The 24,313-nt window shown below is 42.3% G+C and overlaps 1 protein-coding gene across 1 annotated transcript in view; it reads left to right on the forward strand.

Moving 5' to 3' along the window:
* The window catches only part of DOCK9 (dedicator of cytokinesis 9), a 719,745-nt gene that overhangs the window by 251,532 nt on the left and 443,900 nt on the right, over positions 1-24,313 (forward strand). Inside the window, 3 exon segments of the mRNA XM_030201354.1 lie at positions 12,985-13,080; positions 14,046-14,180; positions 19,202-19,376. Coding sequence (XP_030057214.1) covers positions 12,985-13,080; positions 14,046-14,180; positions 19,202-19,376 — 406 coding nt within the window.

A 24,313-nucleotide genomic window follows, 5' to 3' on the forward strand; every position in this document is an offset into this window, starting at 1 on the left:
TCCATCAGGGGGGCAAAGACAGAAGATAGAATTATAGATAGCCTGTTAGCCCTAACTAGCCTAACTGACCACCTTATGTAAATTAAGATGGCTGCCGCTATTTCTAATGGCGGGAAACGGCACCCATAGCACATGCCCTCGCCTCTCCCAGCCTCCCCCTCACCTATCTCAGTAATGGTGGTCAATTACAAATCCACGACACCCCAGAACAGTAGATTGGATGATGGTTGCTGGTAATGGTGATCACAGGGCCCTCAGAGATGCGTCCCCCACGGCATTCCGCTGCTCTCTGCTCCGCCGGCCGGAAGTGAGGAGCCGGGGCAGAGGGAGCAGCAGGGAGGGAGCCAATAGGAGCGCACACGGCACACCCCCAGCGGGTAAACATGCACCGGGTGATTTCGCCGGGGGGGGGGGGGAGGTCGCGCTGCACCGGGGGGGGAGGGGGGGGGCGCATCGGCGATCCGCCCCGGGTGTCAGCAAGGAACTCCGCTGCTTCTCTGTATGCGGCCACATGCGGCCGCGTGTCACTGAAAATGGCTACGCGTGTCAGTACTGACACGCGTGTCATAGGTTCGCCATCAGGGTACTAGGAGATATCAATCTACACCTAGAAAAACAGACACCAACACCAAAACTCAAATGAACTACATAAACCAATGGAACTTTAAAACTGCACAAGACGCCACTTCTCACACAAAAGGACATTTATTAAACATACTAGGTCACAGATTCTCAGCAAACAATCACCATATATTAGAAAACCATAAATGGGAAGAGGTACTATGGTCAGACCTCAGCAAGCTCATTTTCAAACTACAATGGAAAGAAAATGGCAAGAAAAGAGAACCATGGACACGACACTACTACTACTACTACTATTTAGCATTTCTATAGTGCTACAAGGCATACGCAGTGCTGCACAAACATTGAAGAAAGACAGTCCCTGCTCAAAGAGCTTACAATCTAATAGACAAAAAATAAGGTAATCAAATCAATTAATGTGTACAGGAAGGAGGAGAGGAGGGTAGGTGGAGGCGAGTAGTTACGAGTCAAAAGCAATGTTAAAGAGGTGGGCTTTCAGTCTAGATTTAAAGGTGGCCAAGGACGTGGCAAGACGTAGGGGCTCAGGAAGTTTATTCCAGGCGTAGGGTGCAGCGAGACAGAAGGTGCGAAGTCTGGAGTTGGCAGTAGTGGAGAAGGGAACAGATAAGAAGGATTTATCCATGGAGCGGAGTGCACAGGAAGGGGTGTAGGGAAGGACGAGTGTGGAGAGATACTGGAGAGCAGCAGAGTGAGTACATTTATAGGTTAGTAGAAGAAGTTTGAACAGGATGTGAAAACAGATAGGGAGTGAGTGAAGCGACTTGAGGAGAGGGGTAGTATGAGTAAAGCGACCCTGGCGGAAGACGAGACGGGCAGCAGAGTTTTGAACCGATTGCAGAGGGGAGAGGTGACTAAATGGGAGGCCAGCAAGAAGCAGATTGCAGTGGTCTAAACGAGAGGTGACAAGGGTGTGGATGAGGGTTTTGGTAGAGTGCTCGGAAAGAAAGGGGTGGATTTTACGGATGTAAAGAAAGAAATGACAGGTCTTGGCGATCTGCTGGATATGATCAGAGAAGGAGAGAGAAGAGTCAAAGATGACCCCAAGGTTTCGAGCTGAGGAGACAGGGAGAATGAGAGAGCCATTAACAGAAATAGAAATCGGGGGGAGTGGGGAGATGGGTTTGGGGGGAAAAATGAGAAGCTCGGTTTTGGTCATATTTAATTTCAGGTGGCGTTGAGACATCCAGACAGCAATGTCAGACAAGCACGCTGAAACTTTGGTTTGGATGCAAGGTGAGATATCAGGGGTAGAAAGGTAGATTTGGGAGTCATCAGCATAGAGATGGTAGGAAAAGCCATGGGATGAGATTAATGAACCAAGGGAAGAAGTGTAGTTAGAAAAGAGGAGGGGACCAAGAAAAGGCAGAGGGATAGAAGTACAAGAGGATCCACCAGAGTGAACACTGAAGGTGCGGAGGGAGAGGTAGGAAGAGAACCAGGAAAGGACAGAGCCCTGGAATCCAAGTGAGGACAGGGTATTGAGTATGCTGTGATCGAGAGTGTCAAAAGCAGCAGAAAGATCAAGAAGAATGAGGATGGAATAGAGACCTCTGGATTTAGCCAGTAATAGGTCATTGGAGACTTTAGTAAGCACAGTTTCGGTTGAGTGGAGAGGGCGAAAACCAGATTGTAGTGGGTCAAGAATAGCATGTGAGGAGAGAAAATCAAGGCAGCGGTGGTGAACAGCACGCTCAAGTAATTTGGAGAGAAAAGGGAGGAGGGAGATGGGTCGGTAATTAGAGGGACAAGTAGGGTCGAGTGAAGGCTTCTTAAGGAGAGGTGTGACCACAGCATGTTTAAAGGCAGTAGGGACAGTTGCAGTGGAAAGTGAGAGGTTGAGAATGTGACAGATAAAAGGAATTAAGAGTAGGTGAGATGGCATTAAGAAGGTGGGTGGGGATGGGATCAGAGGAACAGGTGGTACATTTTGAGGAAGAAAGGAGAAGTGTAGTTTCCTCTTTAGTAACTTCAGGAAAGGAAGAAAAGGAATGAGGGGAAGGAGAGAGAGGGGAACAGAGTAGTGGAGGGAGAGGTGGCGAGGTAGAGAATTCAAGGTTTATCTTTTGAACCTTGTCGTGAAAGAATTCAGCAAGGGTCTGAGGAGATAATGAAGGGGGAGTTAGGGGAGGGGGCACCTTAAGGAGAGAGTTCAATGTGGTGAAGAGAAGTCGAGGGTTAGAGCCAAGAGAGTTGGTCAGTTGGATATAATAATCCTGTTTGAAGCGTAAAAGAGCAGATTGGAAGGAGGTTAGCATGAGCTTAAAGTGTAAGAAATCAGCAAGGGCCCGAGATTTCCGCCAGAGGCATTTGGCGGAGCGGGTACAGGAACGTAGGTAGCGGATATTAGAAGTCAGCCATGGTTGGGGTTTTGTACGCCACACACATTCACAACCAGAGGAAAAGACAGCCATACCTTCTGGACAATAACGATGAATGAACAGAACAATATATCACCCAAGGAATTACACTTCATGAGAAAATGGGACGAAGCAAGGGAAAACATACTAAACAAGATAGCACCACTCAAAACAAAACAAGGAATAAAAAAAACCACGCCCCTGGTTTAATGACTAACTACAACACATGAAAAAACTTTGTAGGAAACTTAAAAGAACATAGGCAAAAAACAAAACAGACATAAAACCATATGGAGAAAAGCTATAAGAACATCTACAAAAAATAGAACGCATATGTGCTGTAGTGTTCTGCTAAGTTTGAATATTTTTTTTCGTATTAGTTCAAACTCATGAACAAATTATTGAAATCAAGATGTATTTACTCAATTGACACACCACCAGCTGCATATGAGCTTGCACAGTACTTCAAAAACAAAATAACAAACAGAAGATCAAACCTGGCAAAATCAAACATCCATTATTGACTTCCTAAAAGAATGCAAAACTAACACCCAAATCACGACAGACAGAATCTCGTCCACTTTTAAATCACCCAAAACTAACACAGTAAAGACACTATGAACAAAATATACACATACATACTGTCTGGTAGACAAATGCCCTAACTATGTGATGAAAGACCCACCGGACTGGTTCATTGAGTGCTTCACCAAACATATCACATACATGCTTGCAAAAGGACAATTCCCAACAAAGGCAAAATCATACTCATCCCAATCCCCAAAAACACATCTAGCAAGATCAGTGATATCACAAACTACAGACCAGTTGCTTCAATACCACTATTTGCCAAAATGATGGAAAGTGGTGTAGCACAGCAGCTAATGGAATACTTGTCAGAATTTTCAATCCTTCACAACTCCCAATCAGGTTTCAGACCACAACACAGCACCGAGACAGTCATAACACCCTGATAACGAAATTAAGAGGATTAATTTGCCAAGGCAAAACCTATTACTACTACAATTCATTGTGTCAAGTGTGTTCGATCTAGTAGACCACACAACACTAATGACCCTACTCGACAGCATGGGAATAAGCGGAGTAGTGACAGCATGGTTCAGTGGCTTCCTAAGGACCAGATCCTACATTGTAAAGATATCTAACAAGGTATCAGCCTCTTGGATCTCTGAGTGTGGGGTACCACAGGGTTCTCCAATATCACCAGTACTATTCTGGCACCACTCAGAAAAAAACTGAAAGTAATGGACTTTAATCCATTCATAAATGAGGATGACATCACCATCTACATACCGTTTCACAACAGCATCACATAAATACGGGATAAAATTAAAAAAGGCCTGGACCGCATGGAAAACTGGATAATGACCTTCAAACTCACAAAACCAAATTCCTGATCCTTTCCAGCCTGCACAACACCACATCCTACCAAAATTTCACAATCAAACATACCAAATCGAAATGCAACTAAAAATATTAGGTATTCTCGACAAACATCTATCACTGGACAGTTAAATTTCAGCAGTAACATGAAAATGCTTCAAAACACTTTGGAAACTGAGAAGGATAAGAGACTGTTTTCCTAGACAGTCATTCCGGCTAATGGTACAATCGACAATACTGTCACAACTAGACTACAGTAATGCAGCATACTTAGGGTGCAAGGAAAACACACTAAAATCATTACAGTCCATCCAAAACATGGCTACAAGACTGATATTCAAGAAGTCGAAATATGAAAGAGCAACTCCACTGCTCAAAACACTACTTTGGCTGCCAGTCAAGGCAAGACTACTCTTCAAAGCGAACACCCTCATTTTCAAGATACTATTTCGACTGGCACCTAAATGCATGCTAGACATGATTGAACTGTCCACAAGAAATGCAAGCCCAGAAACCAGAAGCTACCCACTTCTTTATGTATCCAGCTGTAGAAACATAAACTATAAAACCATCTACACAGCAGGATTCAGCTACCTGGGTTCCAAATGGTGGAACGCAATACCAAAAGCCACAAGAAGCATCACCAACTACCTTCAATTCAGGAAAAAACTGAAAACCTGCCTCTTCAAAAAATTCTATACCTAACTATATAAGCTATCATCGTCCTACTTCCTCAAATCTACCTCTTAGAAAATTTGATAACTAAATACACAAACTATCGTCGTCCTACCTTTTAAATCAACCTCTTCAAAATTCCCAAAATAACTATATGAACATCGTCCTATCTCTTCAAACCTACATCTTCAAAAATTATACATGAACTATTGTCCTACCTCTTCAAATCTACATGTTCAAAAATTCTGTTGACAACTACAGACAACCGCATAAACGATTGATGCCTTCTCCAGATCAATAACTATAAAATACTATTGTAATCTTCACCAAAATGTAAATTGTAAGCCACTTTGAACTAAAAAAACATTTTTGGATAACAGTGGGATACAAGAATGTATAAATAAAATAACCTTGAGTCGTGTTTTCCAGTCTGTACTGTATAACAGTGTCATCTAAGTATGCTGTTGCCTAACATCTATGGGGCTTCAAAAGGTAGTCTGCCAGGTGCTGGAACATAGCAGGAGCCTTTATGAAGTTCAAAGGGTAGCACAGTAAACTGGAATAAGGCTGAAGTAGAAAAGACTGTCTTGGCAGCTGGAGTAAGGGTAGTTACCAGTAATCCTTGATCAGGTCCAATGTGGAAATAGACTGGGTTCTTCCCAGTCTCTCTCTAACTAATCAACTTGCAGTATTTTTTCTGTCTGTATCTGACATATCAGAAGAGGCGAGATTTCTTTGAGCTGCTCCTGATGGTGTTTTAGCATCGCTTGGACAAGCATGAAGGAGGATTAGCAATCCTATTTGATAAGCACCTTCCCCTCAGGAAAGCACATGCTATTGGCCTGGGGTACCCAAAAACTCTCCTCCTCTATCTTGTTAAGGTTTGAATGGTGCTACTTTGTCTTCTAGTGCACTCCCTTTTTGACAACAGATTTATAGGACAAATGCTTTGAAATTGCCTAAATACGTAAACTTTAAAATAAGAAGCAGATTTGTGAAATTACTATGTTCATTTTGACTTTCCTTCTATGTACTGGTAATTAATTTTGTTAATGGTATATCTGAGATTCGCACTCCTATGCAACAAGTAGGGCATTCACTTGATCATCTTTTCTCTTTGGGTTTAGATACTGATTAAATCATGTCTGTGTCATGGACTGATGATTTTCTTCTTTCTATTAAACTGAAGATGAATTTATCACAGCACTCCAACACATTGCTAAATATTTAAGAAACCTGAGATCCCTAGATGTTAGCAAACTTGCTGCTGTCCATGTGGGTGCTCTCCTTGCCCTCTGGTGGCTGCTATGGACTGTTTTCTGCTGTCTTCCATATTCCAGCCTTCAGTGAGTCCGGTCCGGATTTTCCGGGTTGCCAGACTTGCTCTGCTGGTTTGTCCTTGAACAGCAACCTTACTTGGCTGGTGATTACTGCAGCTGTGAGGGTCAGCTGCTGATGGGCTTATTAGCTTCTGTGAGCCTTGCTTGCCTTGCCTTGGTATCAAAGGTCATCTATGAGTTCCTGTTGGTTTGTCGGAGTTCTTGCTCTGAAAGTTTCCTTGAGCTTTAGGGCAGTCCCACCAAATGTTTTGATATGTCCCTCTTTCCACAGGAATGCCAGCATAGGCCGGTCCTACTCCCATGCATGCTTCTCAAGCATTGAGGTGTATAGTGCCACAGGTATAGAATTTTATACCCATTTCCACCATATTTGTTGCACCGATACCCTTAGAAGTTTATGAAAACTTTTTTCCCCACTGTTAACAGTATATCGCTGGCCTATAGCCTCTTCCCACCAAGCTATATATTTTATTGTTTGGGTGGGGGGGGGGGGGGAGTCTTGTAATAGCAGTGTTCAACATACTCTAGATATTCCTGCCCCGCCATGCTATACTTCTTTGTACTCTCTTCTTATCATACACTGATAAACCTTTTGTTGACCATTGTGACCATTTTGCTTTGGCAATCTCTTGACAGTTTTTTTTTTCTCAGCCTACTGTTCCCCGACTTACCTAAGGGAGCAAAAACACCCCTGATATTCAGACCATCAGTCCCTAGGACAACTTTTGAGACCTGTTTAACCCAAGAAAACAATTTTTTTTTCTTTACTCAATTGGTAACCTTTCACTATGTAACTCTACCTTAACCTCTACCAATGACCTTGACTTTTCTGACTACTACTACTACTATTTAGCATTTCTATAGCGCTACAAAGCATACGCAGCGCTGCACAAACATAAGCATATGGTGATATTGTGGAACCAAAACCTTATAATTAGTAATTCCACTTACAATAGTAACCCAATTAGTTGATAATCCAGTTCTTTTTAGAAAGAAGCAAGGAATCCTTGGTTCCTTTGATGATAGAATTTATATTGACTTTATAGGTGTACCAAGGGGGGGTGCCAGATGAATTCAAGGCCTGCAACCAGATTGCTGTAGGATTTGAATCCTCTTTGTTTTCGTGGTCCATTATTAACAAAAATGTTGATTGGATTAATTACATTTATTATAATCAACAGCGCTTCATTTCGAGATGCAGTTAAAGGTATTGCTGCTCAATTGGATGCCACGTGAACTCGCTGAAAATTCTAGTATAGATACCACCTAGACTGGGTGGATGGACAATATTTTTGGGAAATGGAAAACTTTCATAGTATCTAGTTTAATCACAATGATAATCATTATTGCTGTATTTGTACTACTTAGCTACTGTATAACACCGTGTATCAGAAGCTTAGTGCAACAATTAATTGAAACTGCTTTAAGTAAAAAAGAACCTATAGAAAATGCATATGTACTGTATGAAAGACTACGCATTAGCGCAGAAATTGAAAATGTTGAAGATCATGTTTAATTTCTTTGTGATACTCTTGGTTTTGCATTATCTTCCTCTGGGATCATTTAGATTTTAAGGTATCATAAGTAGCATAATGCCCGGGGAAGGTTAAAGAGGGGTAACTTATATTTCACTATAATCACATTCTTTTGTCACCTATAGCCAAATCCCTGTAAAAAGGATTTGACATTGTGATTCACACCTACAATCTCCCTACCTAAATTGACGGGAACCCATGAGGGGCTATCCCTTAAGCAGAAAAATGAGAGATCATCCATTAATGCTCATGAGGTCATATGGTAATGACTGATAAGATAGGACAGCCTGCAACCTAAGACAGCCTGTAGCCTGGGCATTAACAGAAACTTGAGGGAGCCCGATACAAGGGTTCAAGATAAGTGAAGCCCTTACTAAGGCCTTCAAGGGGGGACATGTATATTATGGGTGCAGTTATGAACTATGAAATATGAACCATGGTTAAGACCTGTAAGAGCGAAGGCTTAATAGAACATACAGGCTGATAGGCCTCTTAGTTGACCTCTTTGCTGAATCAGAGCTCATGGTCTGCTGGCACCTAAGTAAACACTATAACAAACTTAGTTGTGCACCCTAGAGCAGAGTCAAAGGGGCAAAGGCCATAAATCGTGAGGCCCAGGAACTTATGATCTGATAAGACATTCCTACGTGCAAACTGGCCTGGGAAAGGTGCAATTATGGATGAACAGAAGAATGTGTGATTTAGTGATGTGGAGATAGATGGTGTGAACAGAAAACAGAATGATCTCTCAAGAAAAATAAGTGCTGAAGTAATGTAAAACACAAGTGTACATAAGTACATAAGTATTGCCATACTGGGAAAGACCAAAGGTCCATTGAGCCCAGCATTCTGTTTCCAACAGTGGCCAATCCAGGTCACAAATACCCGGCAAGATCCCAAAAATGTACAAAACATTTTATATTGCTTATCCCAGAAATAGTGGATTTTCCCCAAGTCCATTTAATAACGGTCTATGGACTTTTCCTTTAGGAAGCTGTCCAAACCTTTTTTTAAACTTCGCTAAGCTAACCACCTTTACCACATTCTCTGGCAACGAATTCCAGAGTTTAATTACACGTTGAGTGAAGAAACATTTTCTCCTATTCGTTTTAAATTTGCTACATTGTAGCTTCATTGCATGTTCCCTAGTCCTAGTATTTTTGGAAAGCGTGAACAGACACTTCACATCTACCCGTTCAACTCCACTCATTTATTTTATAGACCTCTATCATATCTCCCCTCAGCCGCCTTTACTCCAAGCTGAAGAGCCCTAGCCGCTTTAGCCTTTCCTCATAGGGAGTCGTCCCATCCCCTTTATCATTTTCGTTGCCCTTCTCTGCACCTTTTCTAATTCCACTGTATCTTTTTTGAGATGCGGCAACCAGAATTGAACACAATATTCAAGGTGCGGTCACACCATGGAGCGATACAAAGGCATTATAGCATCCTCATTTTTGTTTTCCATTCCTTTTCTAATAATACCTAACATTCTATTTGCTTTCTTAGCTGCAGCAGCACACTGAGGAGAAGGTTTCAACGTATCATCAACGACGACACCTAGATCCCTTTCTTGGTCGGTGACGCCCAACGTGGAACCTTGCATGATGTAGCTATGATTTGGGTTCCTCTTTCCCACATGCATCACTTTGCACTTGCTCACATTAAATGTCATCTGCCATTTAGACGCCCAGTCTCCCAGTCTTGTAAGGGCCTCTTGTAATTTTTCACAATCCTCCCGCAATTTAACGACTTTGAATAACTTTGTGTCATCAGCAAATTTAATTACCTCACTAGTTATTCCCATCTCTAGGTCATTTATAAATATGTTAAAAAGCAGCGATCCCAGCACAGACCCGAAGGACCCCACTAACTACCCTTCTCCATTGAGAATACTGACCATTTAACCCTACTCTCTGTTTTCTATCTTTTAACCAGTTTTTAATCCACAATAGAGCACTACCTCCTATCCCATGACTCTCCAAAGTAGCCGTCTTAGTTCTGTACTTTGGAGTGATAGATACAGAGAGCATGTGAATGCAGCAGTTCTATCTTCCCATGAGAAACTAGCATTTGTATTTGATCTTGCTAAGAAATTAAAGAATTGCCTTTCTCATATGCTGGCCCTCATAGTCTTTTATTTCTCTAAATTGCGGGTGGTTGGTGAGTACTACCTTATTTTTCGGACTATAAGACGCACTTTTTTCCCCCCAAATTTGGGAGGAAAATGGGGTGTGTGTCTTATAGTCCGAAGGTAGAGATTTGGCTGGCTGGCTGGCCGGCTGGCAGGCCGCCCTCCCTCCCTCCCTCCGAGTTCGGGATCGCCCTCCCCCCGGCCCTGTCACCACTTCTCCCTACTCACGCGATCTTCCCTGGTGGTCTAGTGACGTCGGGGCAGGAAAGAGCCCCCTCTTTCCTGCCCAGCGCGCTGCTCTCCATCCTCCTGTATGCAGCCTGACGGTCTCGGCGAGATTCAAAATGGCCGCCGAGACTTCAATTCTCGGCGGCCATTTTGAATCTCGCCGAGACCGTCAGGCAGCAATGCATACAGGAGGATGGAGAGCAGTGCGCTGGGCAGGAAAGAGGGGGCTCTTTCCTGCCCTGACGTCACTAGACCACCAGGGAAGATCGCGTGAGTAAGGGGAGAGGTGGTGACAGGGCCGGGGAGGAGGTAACCCTGAGGGCGATCCCGAACTTGGAGGGAGGGATTCGGACAAGACGCACCGGAGCACCTAGGTTTTAGAGGAGGGAAAAAGCAAATTTTTTTTTCCTATTTCCCTCCTCTAAAACCTAGGTGCGTCTTATGGTCCGGTGCATCTTATAGTCCGAAAAATATGGTAATTTGAGAGGTGATACAAGCAGCCTTACTTTCCTAAAAACAGAACTGCCTCTTTATGGAGAGCCTTTGCCATCCTATTCTTTGGGCAGTCTAGCCATGAGGACGACTGTGCTGTAACCGGCCTTAAAATGTCTCTATTAATAATTTGTCATGGTTGCTCGCTAGCAGATATGCTGCTACTTATCCATATGTTTGGGGGGGAGGGGGACAGAGATTGCTTTGGGGGTGGTTTTAAGGGTGAGAGGGAAGCATGCACACTTTCAGCTTAAGTGCTGGAGGGTTGTTTCAGTTAATGAGAATGCTCTTATTGCAGATGTGGGTGGGATGCGTTTGGTGGGATGGGGTGGGCATCTGGGACGGGCCATTAGTATACTAGTATGGTGTTAATGTGAGAGTGCTTGGGTATGAACGAATGTGGATGTGGGGAGTGAGTTCTCTGAGAGGTGTATGGGTGAGGGCTATAGTTCTCTTGACCGAATGTGGTACATTCTGTATGTGTGTGGGGTATCCATTTGGTTGGAAGCTACTGAGGTATGGCTGGGGCATGGGTGGTTCATGGTAAGGATTCTCAAAGTGTGCCCCCTTCGTTACTCAAGAACATCTCATTAGGTTTTTCTGATTTCATACTTTAGTGAATCATATCTTACTATCAGGAGAGTTCCTTTAAAAGCTGGAAAAAGACCACTGTATATGTCTCTTCTTGAAAAAAAAACAACAAAAAAACATCACCTTGTTCCTGAAGATCCTGCCAGCTATTGTTCTGTTCCAGCCTTCCTTTAATTTCCAAGATTATGGAAAATGTTGTACTACTGCACTTGAGTTTTTTCCTGGCAAGAACAAACTCACTTCCCCTTTGACAGTTTGGCTTTCGTTAACACCACAGAACAGTCTTTTCTGCTGTCATTACTGAACAGTCAGGAATCAAAAAATGTGCATTGACTACTAATCTTAGAACTCTTGATTTATCAGATACTAAGCTTTCTTATGAGTATCATTTTGCTTCTATAATTAAGACCTGCTTCTTTGCCCTGTTAATGAAGGATGCCATTCATACATGATGCACTTGTTATCAACGCTTAATTGGCCAATTCCCAGCAGCTAAGTGTTTTGGTGTAAGGTAAGAAATGTCTCGACCTTGAGACAGTAGTGTGAAACACTGGCTAACACTGGTCTGGGGACCACTTCATTCTGCTGGAGAGGGCTAGATAAGTTCACTTTAAGAAATATTATAAGAAATGAAAGGTGGTATTTTTGCACTTGTATAAATTTTGGTGTGTTTTGCCAATGGTGAAGAGTTATTAGCTCCAAAGGGGTTCTACCTGGAGCTCTCTGAGCCTTTTCCACCCACTTTTCAATTTGTTTAAATCTATAGATTTACTTCAGACTTGAATGTTTATTTAGGATTATATTGAATATTTATAGTTGTATATTGCCTTAAAGAAGGTGTCGTATTCATCCTTGTAGGATTTTAAAAGAAAAGCTTTAAACCTTATATATTTTCTTTTTTGTCTCCCCTCCCTCCCTACAACTGTGCAGCAAAGAAAGCTAGGTTCAACAGTGGTGGTGCTGCATGTCAAAATTATCATGCACATAAACCACTGCCTCTGTCACCGGTATAGGTAATACATGATTTTGAATGCATTCTTGAAATGCTAAGTTTCGTTGTCTAGAGCCCAAACCTGATCCTGGAGGCACTGTGCATATCCCAAAAATCTCACTGGCTGGAGTGCCTCCAGGACCAGGTTTGGGAACCACTGAGCTGGAGGATATGATATTTAACTGCTAAATTTGAAAGAAGTGGTGATGCAGGACTGTTAAAAATGTAACAAATATCTGTAGCAATGAATTAATTCAAATGGGAACACAGATGTCTAATTCATTTGATATACTACTTTTCTGTGGTACAACCATGGCAATTTACATATTATATACAGGTACTTTCTCTAAAACAGGTAATCTAGATATAAAAGGGAATCATTTTCCGTGTGACAAGTTTGGCATACTTCAATAGTCTTTTTAAAAATTAAGTACATTGTTTGAATATTTTTGTGTGCAGGTACTTAAATTGTTCTGTTTGGACTCTTCAAAATGTCTTCAGTTTCCCCAGTGAATAGTTTGAGGTAGTTTGACTTTGCTGCTGGTTTATGACATTTTCAACTGAATTTGCATAGTGTATTTTCCCAGAGAATCGTGTTTTGCACTGTATTGAGATGTACATTTTGATTCTGTTACAGGATGCAGCGTCTTTGGGATCTCAAAAGGGTGGTATTACAAAACAGGGTTGGTTGTACAAGGGCAATATGAACAGTGCCATCAGTGTGACAATGCGGGTAAGCCACCTCAGAGCCTTGGCTTTGAAGGAATGCGATAGTGGATTATGATTGCAGCTTTCCCAACAGATATCCCTTCATGATGCTGTCCACAAGTTGTAAATACCCCTGTCCTGTATTTCAAACTTCCATCCCCTAATGCAATATTTAAACATTTCATCCCACATTGTGTGTATATAGTACACACATTTTAGTTAATTTCATTGTATTCATTGTTCTGTGTGAAGCTAGATGCATGAAATAGGTTTATGTGGGTATGTTTGCTGCTTTTCAGAAGTTCAGCCACATACCTCTTTCACTGCAGGGGCGTAGCTAGACCTCGATGGGAGGAGGGGCCAGAGCCCAAATTTGGCCAGCCTCCCTGCTGCCGTTGCACGAAGGTTCCCCAACGCCTACTAGCTGAAATGTTTGTCTGGCGCTGGTCTTGCATTATCTGACTTGTTCTCAATCGTGCTGTGCATGCTTGATTTAATGAAACCCAAAAGTGTCGTGCTTGCTTAGTTTCACTAAAACGAGTGTGCACCGCTCGACTGAGAAGAGCAGGGTATGCAATGCAGTGAGACCAGTGCAGGACAAATGCTTCAGCTGGTGTGGTTTGGGGACCCCTGCCATCAAACCAGGGGCCCCAGAGCATTTGGGGAGGGGCCCTGGCCCCATGGCCCCCCCCCATAGATACACCACTGTTTTACTGCATCTTGAATAACTTTCTCAGTGCTTCCCTCCCCCTTCCCTCTCATAGATATACTATAAAGTTATAGCCATATTGATTTTGGAGAAAATAAGTACTTCTGATGTTGGTCCAATAAATAATCTAAAGCTGGTGATGTGTTTGAATTTTTGAAACCTTATTAGTTGTATCTCAGTCATGTATAGCATCATCTAACACTAGCAAATACTTTTAAAACATTTTCAGTTGAAGATATTCAAGGATGGAGCTGCTAATTTACCTTTATTTTTTTTTACAGTCATTTAAGAGGAGGTTTTTCCACTTGATACAGCTGGGCGATGGGTCATACAACCTTAATTTCTACAAGGATGAAAAAATCTGTAAAGAACCCAAAGGCTCAATATTTCTTGATTCTTGTATGGGTGTAGTACAGGTAAGGCTGTAGTATCTTAAATAAGCTTTGCTACAATTATTTGTGTTCTAGATAAAAGTATTCTAGTCAATGTTCCAATATTGATCAAACTAACTCCTGGTATGTGTTTCTGTTCCCCATGATGGAAGCTATTTTCTTTCTTTGTATATTTTGCAATGGAAATAGTTTTTTTAAATGTAATTTTTAACTCCTAGATCGGAGTGATCAACTTAATCAGCAACCGCGGCTGTGTTTAAAGACAAAGGAGACAATTGTTAAACAGCTGTCCTTTTTACCTCTAAAATATATAAATATTGCTAGCTGAGTCAATAAAAGTAGAACAGAAATTCGATAATGAAGGTGTGATATACATGGGGGAAAAACAAGAAGGGAAATTCTGCTCTCCAAGATAACTGTCATAAACCAGCAATGCCAGTTTGAATTTTGAAAAAATTCAAGAGGCTAGTAACTATTTTTTTCAACATTTTGTTTCTAATTAAAGATACAGTACAGAGCATCAGACATAAATCATGGAAATTAAGTACACATTATAATAGGTATTCCAAGAAAGCAAACATAGTAACATAGTAAGTGACCACAGATAAAGACCTGAACGGTCCATCCAGTCTGCCCAACAGTCACATTCATTATCAATTCAAGATTAAAATCAACAATGAACGTGGTATTATATACTTGATCATGGTCTATCTTTGGTGTTTCTGGGACATAGACTCTAGAAGTCCGGCCAGCTCTGTCTTTAAGTTTCAGCTACTGGAGTTGCTGTCAAAGCCCACTCCAGCTTATCCAAACCCATCTTGTCATTTGCAGGAGACAGATCGTAAAAGTCTGCCTGGCACTGTCCTCAGGGTCCAAATTACTGGAGTTTCCATCGAAGCGCTCTCCAGCCCATCCTAACCCGATTGCTATATGCAGGACTCAGACTGTACAAGCCAGCCCAGCACCGGCCTTAGTAGATAACAGCCAGAGTTGCCATCTAAGCACCCCTTGACATGTGAACACATATGCAACCCTATAAGAGTTGTTTTTTTATACCATTCTTTTCTAATTTGAGGTCCTCTGTGTTCATCCCATGCCTTTTTTTAAATTCCTTCACAGTTTATTTTTTCTCATCACCTCCCATACTAAGTTAATTATGTAATCATTGGAATTAAATAGAACTTCCTACCCAAATTGTGTCTAAAGAATAGTATAAGAATTCCAATTGCTCTAATTTTCCTTTAAGTAAATAAACCAAGCAAACTGCAAATACATATGTGCATCTCTTAAGTCTGTCACCATATTCTCTTAATGTGGACTACTTCTGTGATTATGACCTGTATAATGGGACTAGAGACTGTGGATTCCCTACCCAATCCTATTAATCTGCCATGTGGTTGTGGGGGGGGGGGGGGGGGGGGGGGGGAACCTTTAGCCAGTGCATCAATCAAGGGCTTTTAGCATTGAAGCCATTTTTCCAACCTAGTTAGCCGGGCTGCTTTAAACTGTTCTTTGTCAACAATCTGGTGCACCTTTTTAATCCATTCTAAATTGGTAGTGAGTTGGGATCCTTCTAATTAGTCAAAATGGCCACTCTTTCTGCCAGCAGTAAAAAAAAGAACTGACTAGAATACTATGATCCAGTATGGAAAAGTCTGTCTCAGTGGTGATGTAGCATTGCCAGAGTTTATGATTTCTTTGTGTTCTCCTGTGATTTGGGAATAAAGAATCCCATTCGTGGTTAACGCCGGGCAATCCTCCCACATATGCCTGAAACTGCCCATCTCACTGCAATTACTCTATCAGACATGAGTATTAGAGATACTATTGAGTTTGAGGAGTAAAATATACGTATCTTGGTATTTTATATTGTGAGTCGATGAAAGGTGGAAGTGGCAATTTTCCTATAGTTCAGTGCGATTAGCTCCCACTGGTTCTGGTGAAAAGTTCACAGAAATTCTTGTTTCCGTTTTAGTTGATGATTGTCTCCATCACCCACCCCATGAGGGCTCTGTAGAATAAAGCTGTTAATCCTTTAGGTGAGCAGGCCTTCCAAAATATAGTCTCTACTGAATTCAGCGCTCGTAGTAACTCTTATGCATCTGTAGAAAATGTTCCAGCTGCAGAACTGCAAATGGATTTGCTGGTAATTCACAACATTCAATTATTTGTGTCCTGTCCAGTATAAAATCTATAACTCAAGGCATATTACTATCCTATTACAAATCTACTACAGTTCTCAAATCCTGGAGGTAATAAAGTATTACCATATATAATTGTCAGTGGAGAGAGGTCAACATTCAGTTCGTAGAAGGTGACCAACTTTTTCCACATATCAAGCATGGACCGGTGGTTCCCAAACTTTGTCCCAATAAGGCAGATCTCTCATGAATATTCATTGTGGATATCCTGAAAACCTGACTGGCTGGGGTGCCTCCAGGACCAGGTTTGGGAACCACTGGTGTGGACCACAGAATTGGTTAAGTCTTCAGTGTGGATAATGCCTGGTCACTGTTAGAACAGCGCCCACTGGCTCCCATAAGCATTCGTTTTGTCCCATTCTCTAACTGTATACACTGCTGGTCTGGGTTGTCCTGTTTCTCAAAAAAAAAAAAAAAAAAGGTGAACTGGATGGTTCCCAATAATAGTACTTTTTTAAATTTGGAAGAATCAATCCCTCTCATGCAAATGGTGTGGCAGAGAAAGCATGTTGGAGGTCTTCAAAGAAAGCATTTGGTATAAGACAAGGTACAGATATAAACAAGTATAACAATTACAGAGCTGACTCTTTCCAAGCATCTCAGGATATTGTACTTTGTATAGCATTGATACATGAGAAGGAAGCATTACTTCTAAATATCTCATCACTTGAGTTGCTAGATAAAAGGTAACATGGGTTTCACAATATTAAGGATTCTGAAATGTTTATACCCAGAAACATAACTATACTTTTTACAGGCTTTCATAAATGCAGGGAGAGAATACTCTCTAGGTCTGTAAACATTAAAAGGGCATCGTGTGCGTAAAGAGTTAATTTGTGCAATCCCCTGTATATTGTCAGTTTGCCAAATTGCTTGAGCAAATATTCAAGTGCAATCACAAATAATGGAGGGAGAGCAGACATCCTGTCTGGTCCCGCATTTCAAACTAAACTTCTCTATCAGTCAGACATTAATTCTAATTCTGGCTCTGGAGTCATGATATAAAGCTTGTATAACTCTTACAAAAAAAATAGAAGTAGGTCCACTCTTCAGCTATTGTAAAACTAAGTTTAGGAAACTGCATTCAACCCTGTTGAATGCTTTTTCAGCATCCAGGGCAATGTATGGATTGAATTGTTTGATTGGAGCACTACGAGTGACATTTGAGGCAAGTGACCCCTTGACAGGAATGCCAATGTTTTCAAATCAGTAACGTTGATGGTTATTGGAATACACAACTTTAGTAGCATTGGACTCCTGATGCAGGCTAGGTGGCCGAAACAAAGGCCGTGTTGAGTCACGCCATACTTTGATTAAAGTTTTACAGCACCATCACTGACAGTGTGTTTTTCGCTATCATTTTCACTGCATCTATTTGCCATAACTTAGTAGCCTGACACACATCTGGAAAAATTTGCACTGTACTCCAACAGAGTATCTTAGTCTTGAAATATGCCTTCATAATTGCAATCTTATCCAGCTCATTTGAAAAAACATCCAAGAGGGTGGCCCTAGATGGCATATTGTCCATTGAATCTTTCAGAAAGGTGGAAATATCCAAACTTGGTGATGGAGCCAAAGGAAGCGTGTCACCTTCTTGTCCTGGAGCAAGCACACTTCTAGATAGCAAACAGCAGTTCAGTAAAGAAATGTGTTCAAAATTCGATAAACACAATACTTAAAGAATTTATGAACTAGTATTTCAGCTGTCAAAATATGAGCCTTAGAAAATTCAGAAATCTAAGATTTTTAGACCTAGCAGCATTTTCCATAGCCGCCACCTCACAATGAAGTATTAGGCTATCTTTAATAGCTAAAACACTAACGTTTGTAATGCGGCAATCGAATTACATAACATTCATTTGGCTTGATCAGTGGCAAGGGTTCTATCATTCTCCTTCAATTTAATGACTGCTTCAGAGGAAAATTGACAAAGTTGGCGAACCACTTATTTCAAGAAACTTTGTCAGCAAAACCACTGCCTGAGGGAAACGCTGAGTCTTGGGTAGTATACACAAATTAGAAGTAGCCACTCCAAATGGTAGAAAAATTTCTTTAGGCATGAAGGAGAAACAACTGGGGTATCAAACCCCCCAAGATCTTTAAGAGGAGAATCTGATTGCAAAACAGGTTGAGGTGCAGGAGTTCTTTCAGTGGAGCTAAAAGATGCTCTGTCAGACGAAGGACCTTCCTCTTCCCCATCATAAGACCAAAAGGAAACAGACTGTACACCAAATAAGAGAAATTTAGACCTTACTTGCGGCCATCTGGCGCTTCTCTGTGCTCTAAGGGGCAAAGTGTGCTCCATGCCTCTGCAGCCGCACGATGCAGGGCTCCTGTGATCTTATGGGAGCAGTCCGAGCACAAATTGACATCGGACACTGTGGGGGACACTGCTTCATTCCAGCCAGATGGTATAGACCCTGGTAGGGCCAGCATCAGCCTTTCAGTCTCCACAGATCCTTCTCTCTTCCAATCCTCCATTTAAATGAATAACACCTCTTAGTGTAATCTTTTCTGGAAGCAAGCAAGATTTTGCTTGCAGTGGGTAGTGAAGAGAGGGAGGGATATATAAAGATGTGGTATGGGGTAGAATGGTTTAAGGAGAATTTGTTCTCTCATATGCCTCTGAACCCTCTTGAAATAAGTTCTAACTTGGCTTTCCTGCAAATGTACCTGGCCCAAGATCAAGTAGCAGGATAGAGTAATATTTGAGGTTGACCTATATCACATTCTGTATTCTGTGCAGAAACAAAGTCTCTATTTTTGCTAAAAAAAAACCCATAATTTTTTGTAGTCAAGATAAGACTGATGTTTTTCTAAAAGGTCTCTGTTTTATTTTAGAACAATAGAGTCCGGCGCTTTGCTTTTGAGCTCAAGATGCAAGACAAAAGCAGTTATCTTTTGGCTGCAGACAGTGAACTGGAAATGGAAGAATGGATAAGTACTCTAAACAAAATCCTTCAGCTAAACTTTGAAGCAGCAATGCAGGAGAAAAGAAATGGAGAGTCCCACGAGGGTAAGTTGTTGTTTGTCAATATCAGGCACTGATAAACATAAGTATCGCTTTGAAGTAAACTTGGTGCAATGATTCGTAAGGGTGTTAACAACCATCTTGATTTCTGGAAAACCTTTCCTACATAGTCCCAAATAATTGAATTATTCTTTGCCCTTATAATACAAAGTGTGATAAGGATCAGGGATGTAATAAATACACAGATTTAATCCTACTATAATAAAACTCACCTCCAACGTTCTGAGGCTGCCTGGTGGCTTCTGGTGGTGGTGTCCCTCATGGAGTAGATATCCGGTGGTGGTGTCAATCATCGTGACCTCAGTGAGAGGGGAGGAGCCACGAGTGTCCAATGTGGAGGTGCAGTAGGGAAACAGGGAGAGGAGAGGAGCCGCGAGTGTCCAATTTGGAGGGGGAGGAGTAGGGGAACACGCGGAGCGTGTTTTCCTACTCCTCCCCCTGCCCAGGAATCCGACACGGCGATCCACATCGACCCTCCGGCGCACACTAAACGCCCTCTACACTGCCACCCTCACGGAGGAGACCTGGAGACTCGCACGCTTCTTCTCATTTGGGGGGAAGCGGACGTGCAGTCGGTGCTGGACGGCAACTTCCGCAACAGCCATGTGGAGGCTTGCGCTGCTTGACATTTAGGGGGAAGCGGACGTGCAGTCGGTGCTGGACGCCAACTTCCGCAACAGCGATGTGTACTGCGATGTGGCCTACCATCTGGAAGACCTGGGCTTCGATCGGATGCCACAGCAGTGCCGTATCCGAATGAAGGGCCTGAAGCGCCAGTATTTCCAGGCGCACGAGGGCCTGAAGAAGAATTGGCCACGTGCGCAAGATCTGTAACTACTACGATGAGATGGACCGTATCCTAAGCTGCCACCCGGTTCCGGCTGCTGCAGAGCAGCCTGATGACAGCCTGCTGGAGGATGACGACGAGGAAGGGTATGGTAGTGGAGGAGTTGCTGCAGGCGGTGTGGAATCTTCCCAGCAAAACTAAACAGCTTGCTGCTCCAACCCCAGGTACAAATAAGTACCTGTATATGTAAGCCGCATTGAGCCTGCCATGAGTGGGAAAGCGCGGGGTATAAATGGAACTAAAAAAAAACCCAAAAAAACCCACTGTATCTTCACCCTTACAACGTACGTGGGGGGAGGGGAGGACCCTCGAACTGGGGGGGGGGGGGGGGGGGGGGGGGGGGGGAGGCCCTGGCACACACTTCCATTCTCACACACACACTCTCGCACCCAGTCTCACTGTCTCTGTCACACACATTCACTCTCTCTCTATCACACACTCGCTCTCACACACACTCTGTAAAACACACACACTCCAAGGAAAACCTTGCTAGCGCCCATTTCCTTTAAAACAGAAACGGGCCTTTTTTACTAGCTTTAAATAATGTGAAGCTATAACACACACCTTTGGATTAAAAGGAAGACCTTGAAGTAAGATGAGCAAAGGGAGAAAGACTGCCAAAAAATTGCTCTGTTGAGGAATTCTGAGTACAGATGTGATAGCCATGTTAGTCCACGTAGGACTAAAATAGGAATAAAATAAAACATAGAAAAGAAAATAAGATACCTTTTTTATTGGACTAACTTGGGGCAATGGAGGAGGTTTAAGTGACTTGCCCAGAGTCACAAGGAACTGCAGTGGGGGATCAAAGTCCACTGCACTAACCAATAGGCTACTTTCTAAATTCTAAATTTTTGTTCCAGTGTGGCTGGCTTTAGCTTATGTAATTATATTTTAGACTCTACAATGTTGAAAGTAGGAATATAGTATTGGGGCTGGACACTTGACATTGTCATACATGACATTGATTAGACCTATATACAAGTCTGCGTATGGCATTGATGTATTTCATCAAATCTCTGGGCTCCTGATGCAGGCATTGTTTTTGAAGCATGGTTCCTGTTAGGTCCCATTACTGTTACTTTGGATATAGAATAACATTTTTTTATTGAGAACCAGGCCTCCTTTGTTCCTTCCCTCTTTCTGGTTGTCCCAACTATCTTGTATGTATTCCTCCTTTTTACATTTCTGTGGGGATCTTGTTCTTCCTGTTTTGTTTGCTATTTATTTTAAAGCATTATAAATCTCCATGGAAAACTGTTGCTGCAAATGCAGAGCTCCTGTCACTTCCTGCTGGTGTCTGTTGTGCATTAAGGTATTTATAAATGATCTAGAAATGGAAACAAGTTGAGATGATAAGATTTGCAGTTGACACACAGTTATTCCAGGTTGTTAAATCATAAACAGATTGTGAGAAATTGCAGCAGGACCTTGGGAGACTGGACATCTGGAAGGCAGATGAAATTTAATGTGCACAAGTGCAAAGTAGTGTACCCAGGGAAGAATAACCCAAATTATAGCTACACAGGTTGCATGTTAGGAGACATTATACAGGAAGAGGATATAGGTAAGACAGCGGACAGTATGTTGAGCTGAATTCCTTAACTCTCCAGATGCTTGAGTATATGCTGTCCTGCCAGCAGGTTGAGACTGCTGTATAAAGGGATGTCTTAATTCAGTAGTTTTCATTCTGTGCAGCCTAGCAACAGATGGGAAGTTCTCAAGCCTTCAGTAGGTGGTAGGTGAGATATTGTGTGTTATCTGGTCAGTAAGGTAGGCTGAGGTAAAATTGGGTTTTTGTTCGTGAGAATTAAAAAAAAAAAAATAGGGGTCACATGGTACCATGTAGGAGTGAAGACGCTGAGAAGTGGAGCTCCTGCGTTTCCTCTTTAACTGGCTCCCTTATCAAGCCTGGATGTACATTTAGCGGCTTTAGAATCTCGGTGAATTACATCTGTACCTTGAGGCAGGGTGCTATATCGGCGAATTGCCTGAGAAGAGTGAGCTGGCAGCTAAATTGCAGAAAAAAGGACAGAAGCAAGAACCTTTATTCCAAAATGGCGGATGTGCAGACTTCGCCCTGCTCTAACATATGCTCTGCATGGACAGCGGAGATGACTGCTGCTGTGGAAGATGCACTGGACAAGAAATTGCAAGCCTTGTTTGATAGAGCGGAGTCCGCGCATGACAGTGGTTGGATGATTTTCACTTAGATCTTGATCATATGCAAAAGAGGATAAGCGACATAGAAGACCTCATGGCGGAGGCTGTTGAGCCTTCGGGGGCCTTGTAGAAAAAAACTAACAGAACTGGAATTAGTTAGATGACTTGGAAAATCGTTCCCGTCACAACAATTTAAGACTCATTGGCCTACCTGAGCAGATAAAAGATTCGGAGATGGTGAGTTTTCTCGAATGCTGGATTCCCCAGTCCCTGCAGCTTAACAATTTACATAGCCTGCTGAGAGTGGAGAGGGCGCATCGGGTGGGCCCGAGGAGACAGAGCACTGCTAGGCCGCGAGTGGTGATTTTGAAAATTTTGCACTATGGCCATAAACAAGCTGTCCTGCGAGTACTTTGTTCTGGTCTTACTCTCTGCCATGAGGGTCAAAAAATTTTATTCTGCAAGGGTCGTGGCAGCGAGAAGGGCGTTCGTGCCTGTTCAGCTTTATTTAACTGAAAAATCAAGTTTGCCTTAGTCTATCCGGCTGAATTGAAAGTGAACCAAGAGGGATCAGAAAAGACCTTTAATACAGTACTTTCTGCACAAGAATTTCTTAAGTCTTTGGCAAATAAATGTGTCTGCTGAGTGAATACTCAACACATTATTGGTATGTCTTCTGGATTGGTTATATTAGACCTCGCAGTCACCTCATTGTGGCTTAGGTGGGGGTCTCTGAAAGGCTGACATGAGAACTGACATTTGGATTTTGGAGGTGAGGCGCGAATCTGTGATCTACGGTGAATGTCCTGAGAGACTTGCTAAAGTTAATCTACTTGTTGCTGACATTGGACTGTTTGATATCCTCTCTATGAAAGTTTTAATGAAAGTTTTCTGAAGACACTAAAACGAGTGTGCACCGCTCGACTGAGAAGAGCAGGGTAGGCAATGCAGTGAGACCAAGGCAGGATAAATGCTTCAGCTGATGGGGATGTTTTAGAGAGCTTAGGAGAAATAGACTGGATAGAGATAATGCAGCTCACAAGTGTGTTGTGAATAGAGATTAATCCTTTCGTGGTAGATTCAGAGCCAGTCAAGTATTTGGGGCTAGAGTTTCAGGAATTGCTCATGCATAGCAGTGATGCTTTGGAGGGCCCATACTCTGGTAATTCCCATAGGAGAAGAATTCAAAATTACCAGAGGTGGGTATAGAGATCTTGATACTGCTGGTAAGGAATACTCTTCCTTTTGTCAGCAACAGGCCACTTTCGGAGCAGGGACTGATCCAATGCAGAATGCATGTCTATTTGTCTTGTGACTTGAGAGAGCTAGATTCCTCAAGTGGGGTTATTCCTCTAGAGTGATGGTGTCCTTATTGTGTTCCAGGAAGTCATCTACATCTTTAATGTATGTGAAAGTCTGGAGGATTTTTGAGAGTTGGTATATAGATAATCAGGTAACCCCATTAAGAGCTTCTGTTTTGGAGTTATTACAGGATGGTTTTGATAAGGGTTTGTGCTGTCATCCCTTAGGGTTCGGTTAGTGGCAGTGGTATATTAGGTGTTTAGGATCAGTCCTTGAGCACACCCAGATGTTCAGGTTTTTTTAAATGGATGAAATTGCTCAGACTGCCTAGACATCTGATGGTTTCTCCTTGGGATCTTAATTTGGTATTGTCATCCTTGGTGCACATTTCTTTTGACAACCAAACAGCAGCAGCGATCTACCTTCAAGGATCTTATTTTGACGACAGCTTTTCTGGTGGCTATCTGTTCAGTGAGAAGAGTGTCAGAGTTGTAGGCTCTGTCCTGTTGGATATTTTTCAGAGGGAAAAGTGGTTCTTAGGTTCCTTTTCTTCCTAAAAGTTACTCCGTTTTATCTTAGTCTTTTTAGTGATCTTTTAGACAAAAGTTGG

This window comes from Microcaecilia unicolor, chromosome 4 (assembly GCF_901765095.1).
Source record: "Microcaecilia unicolor chromosome 4, aMicUni1.1, whole genome shotgun sequence".
Lineage (NCBI taxonomy): Eukaryota > Metazoa > Chordata > Amphibia > Gymnophiona > Siphonopidae > Microcaecilia > Microcaecilia unicolor.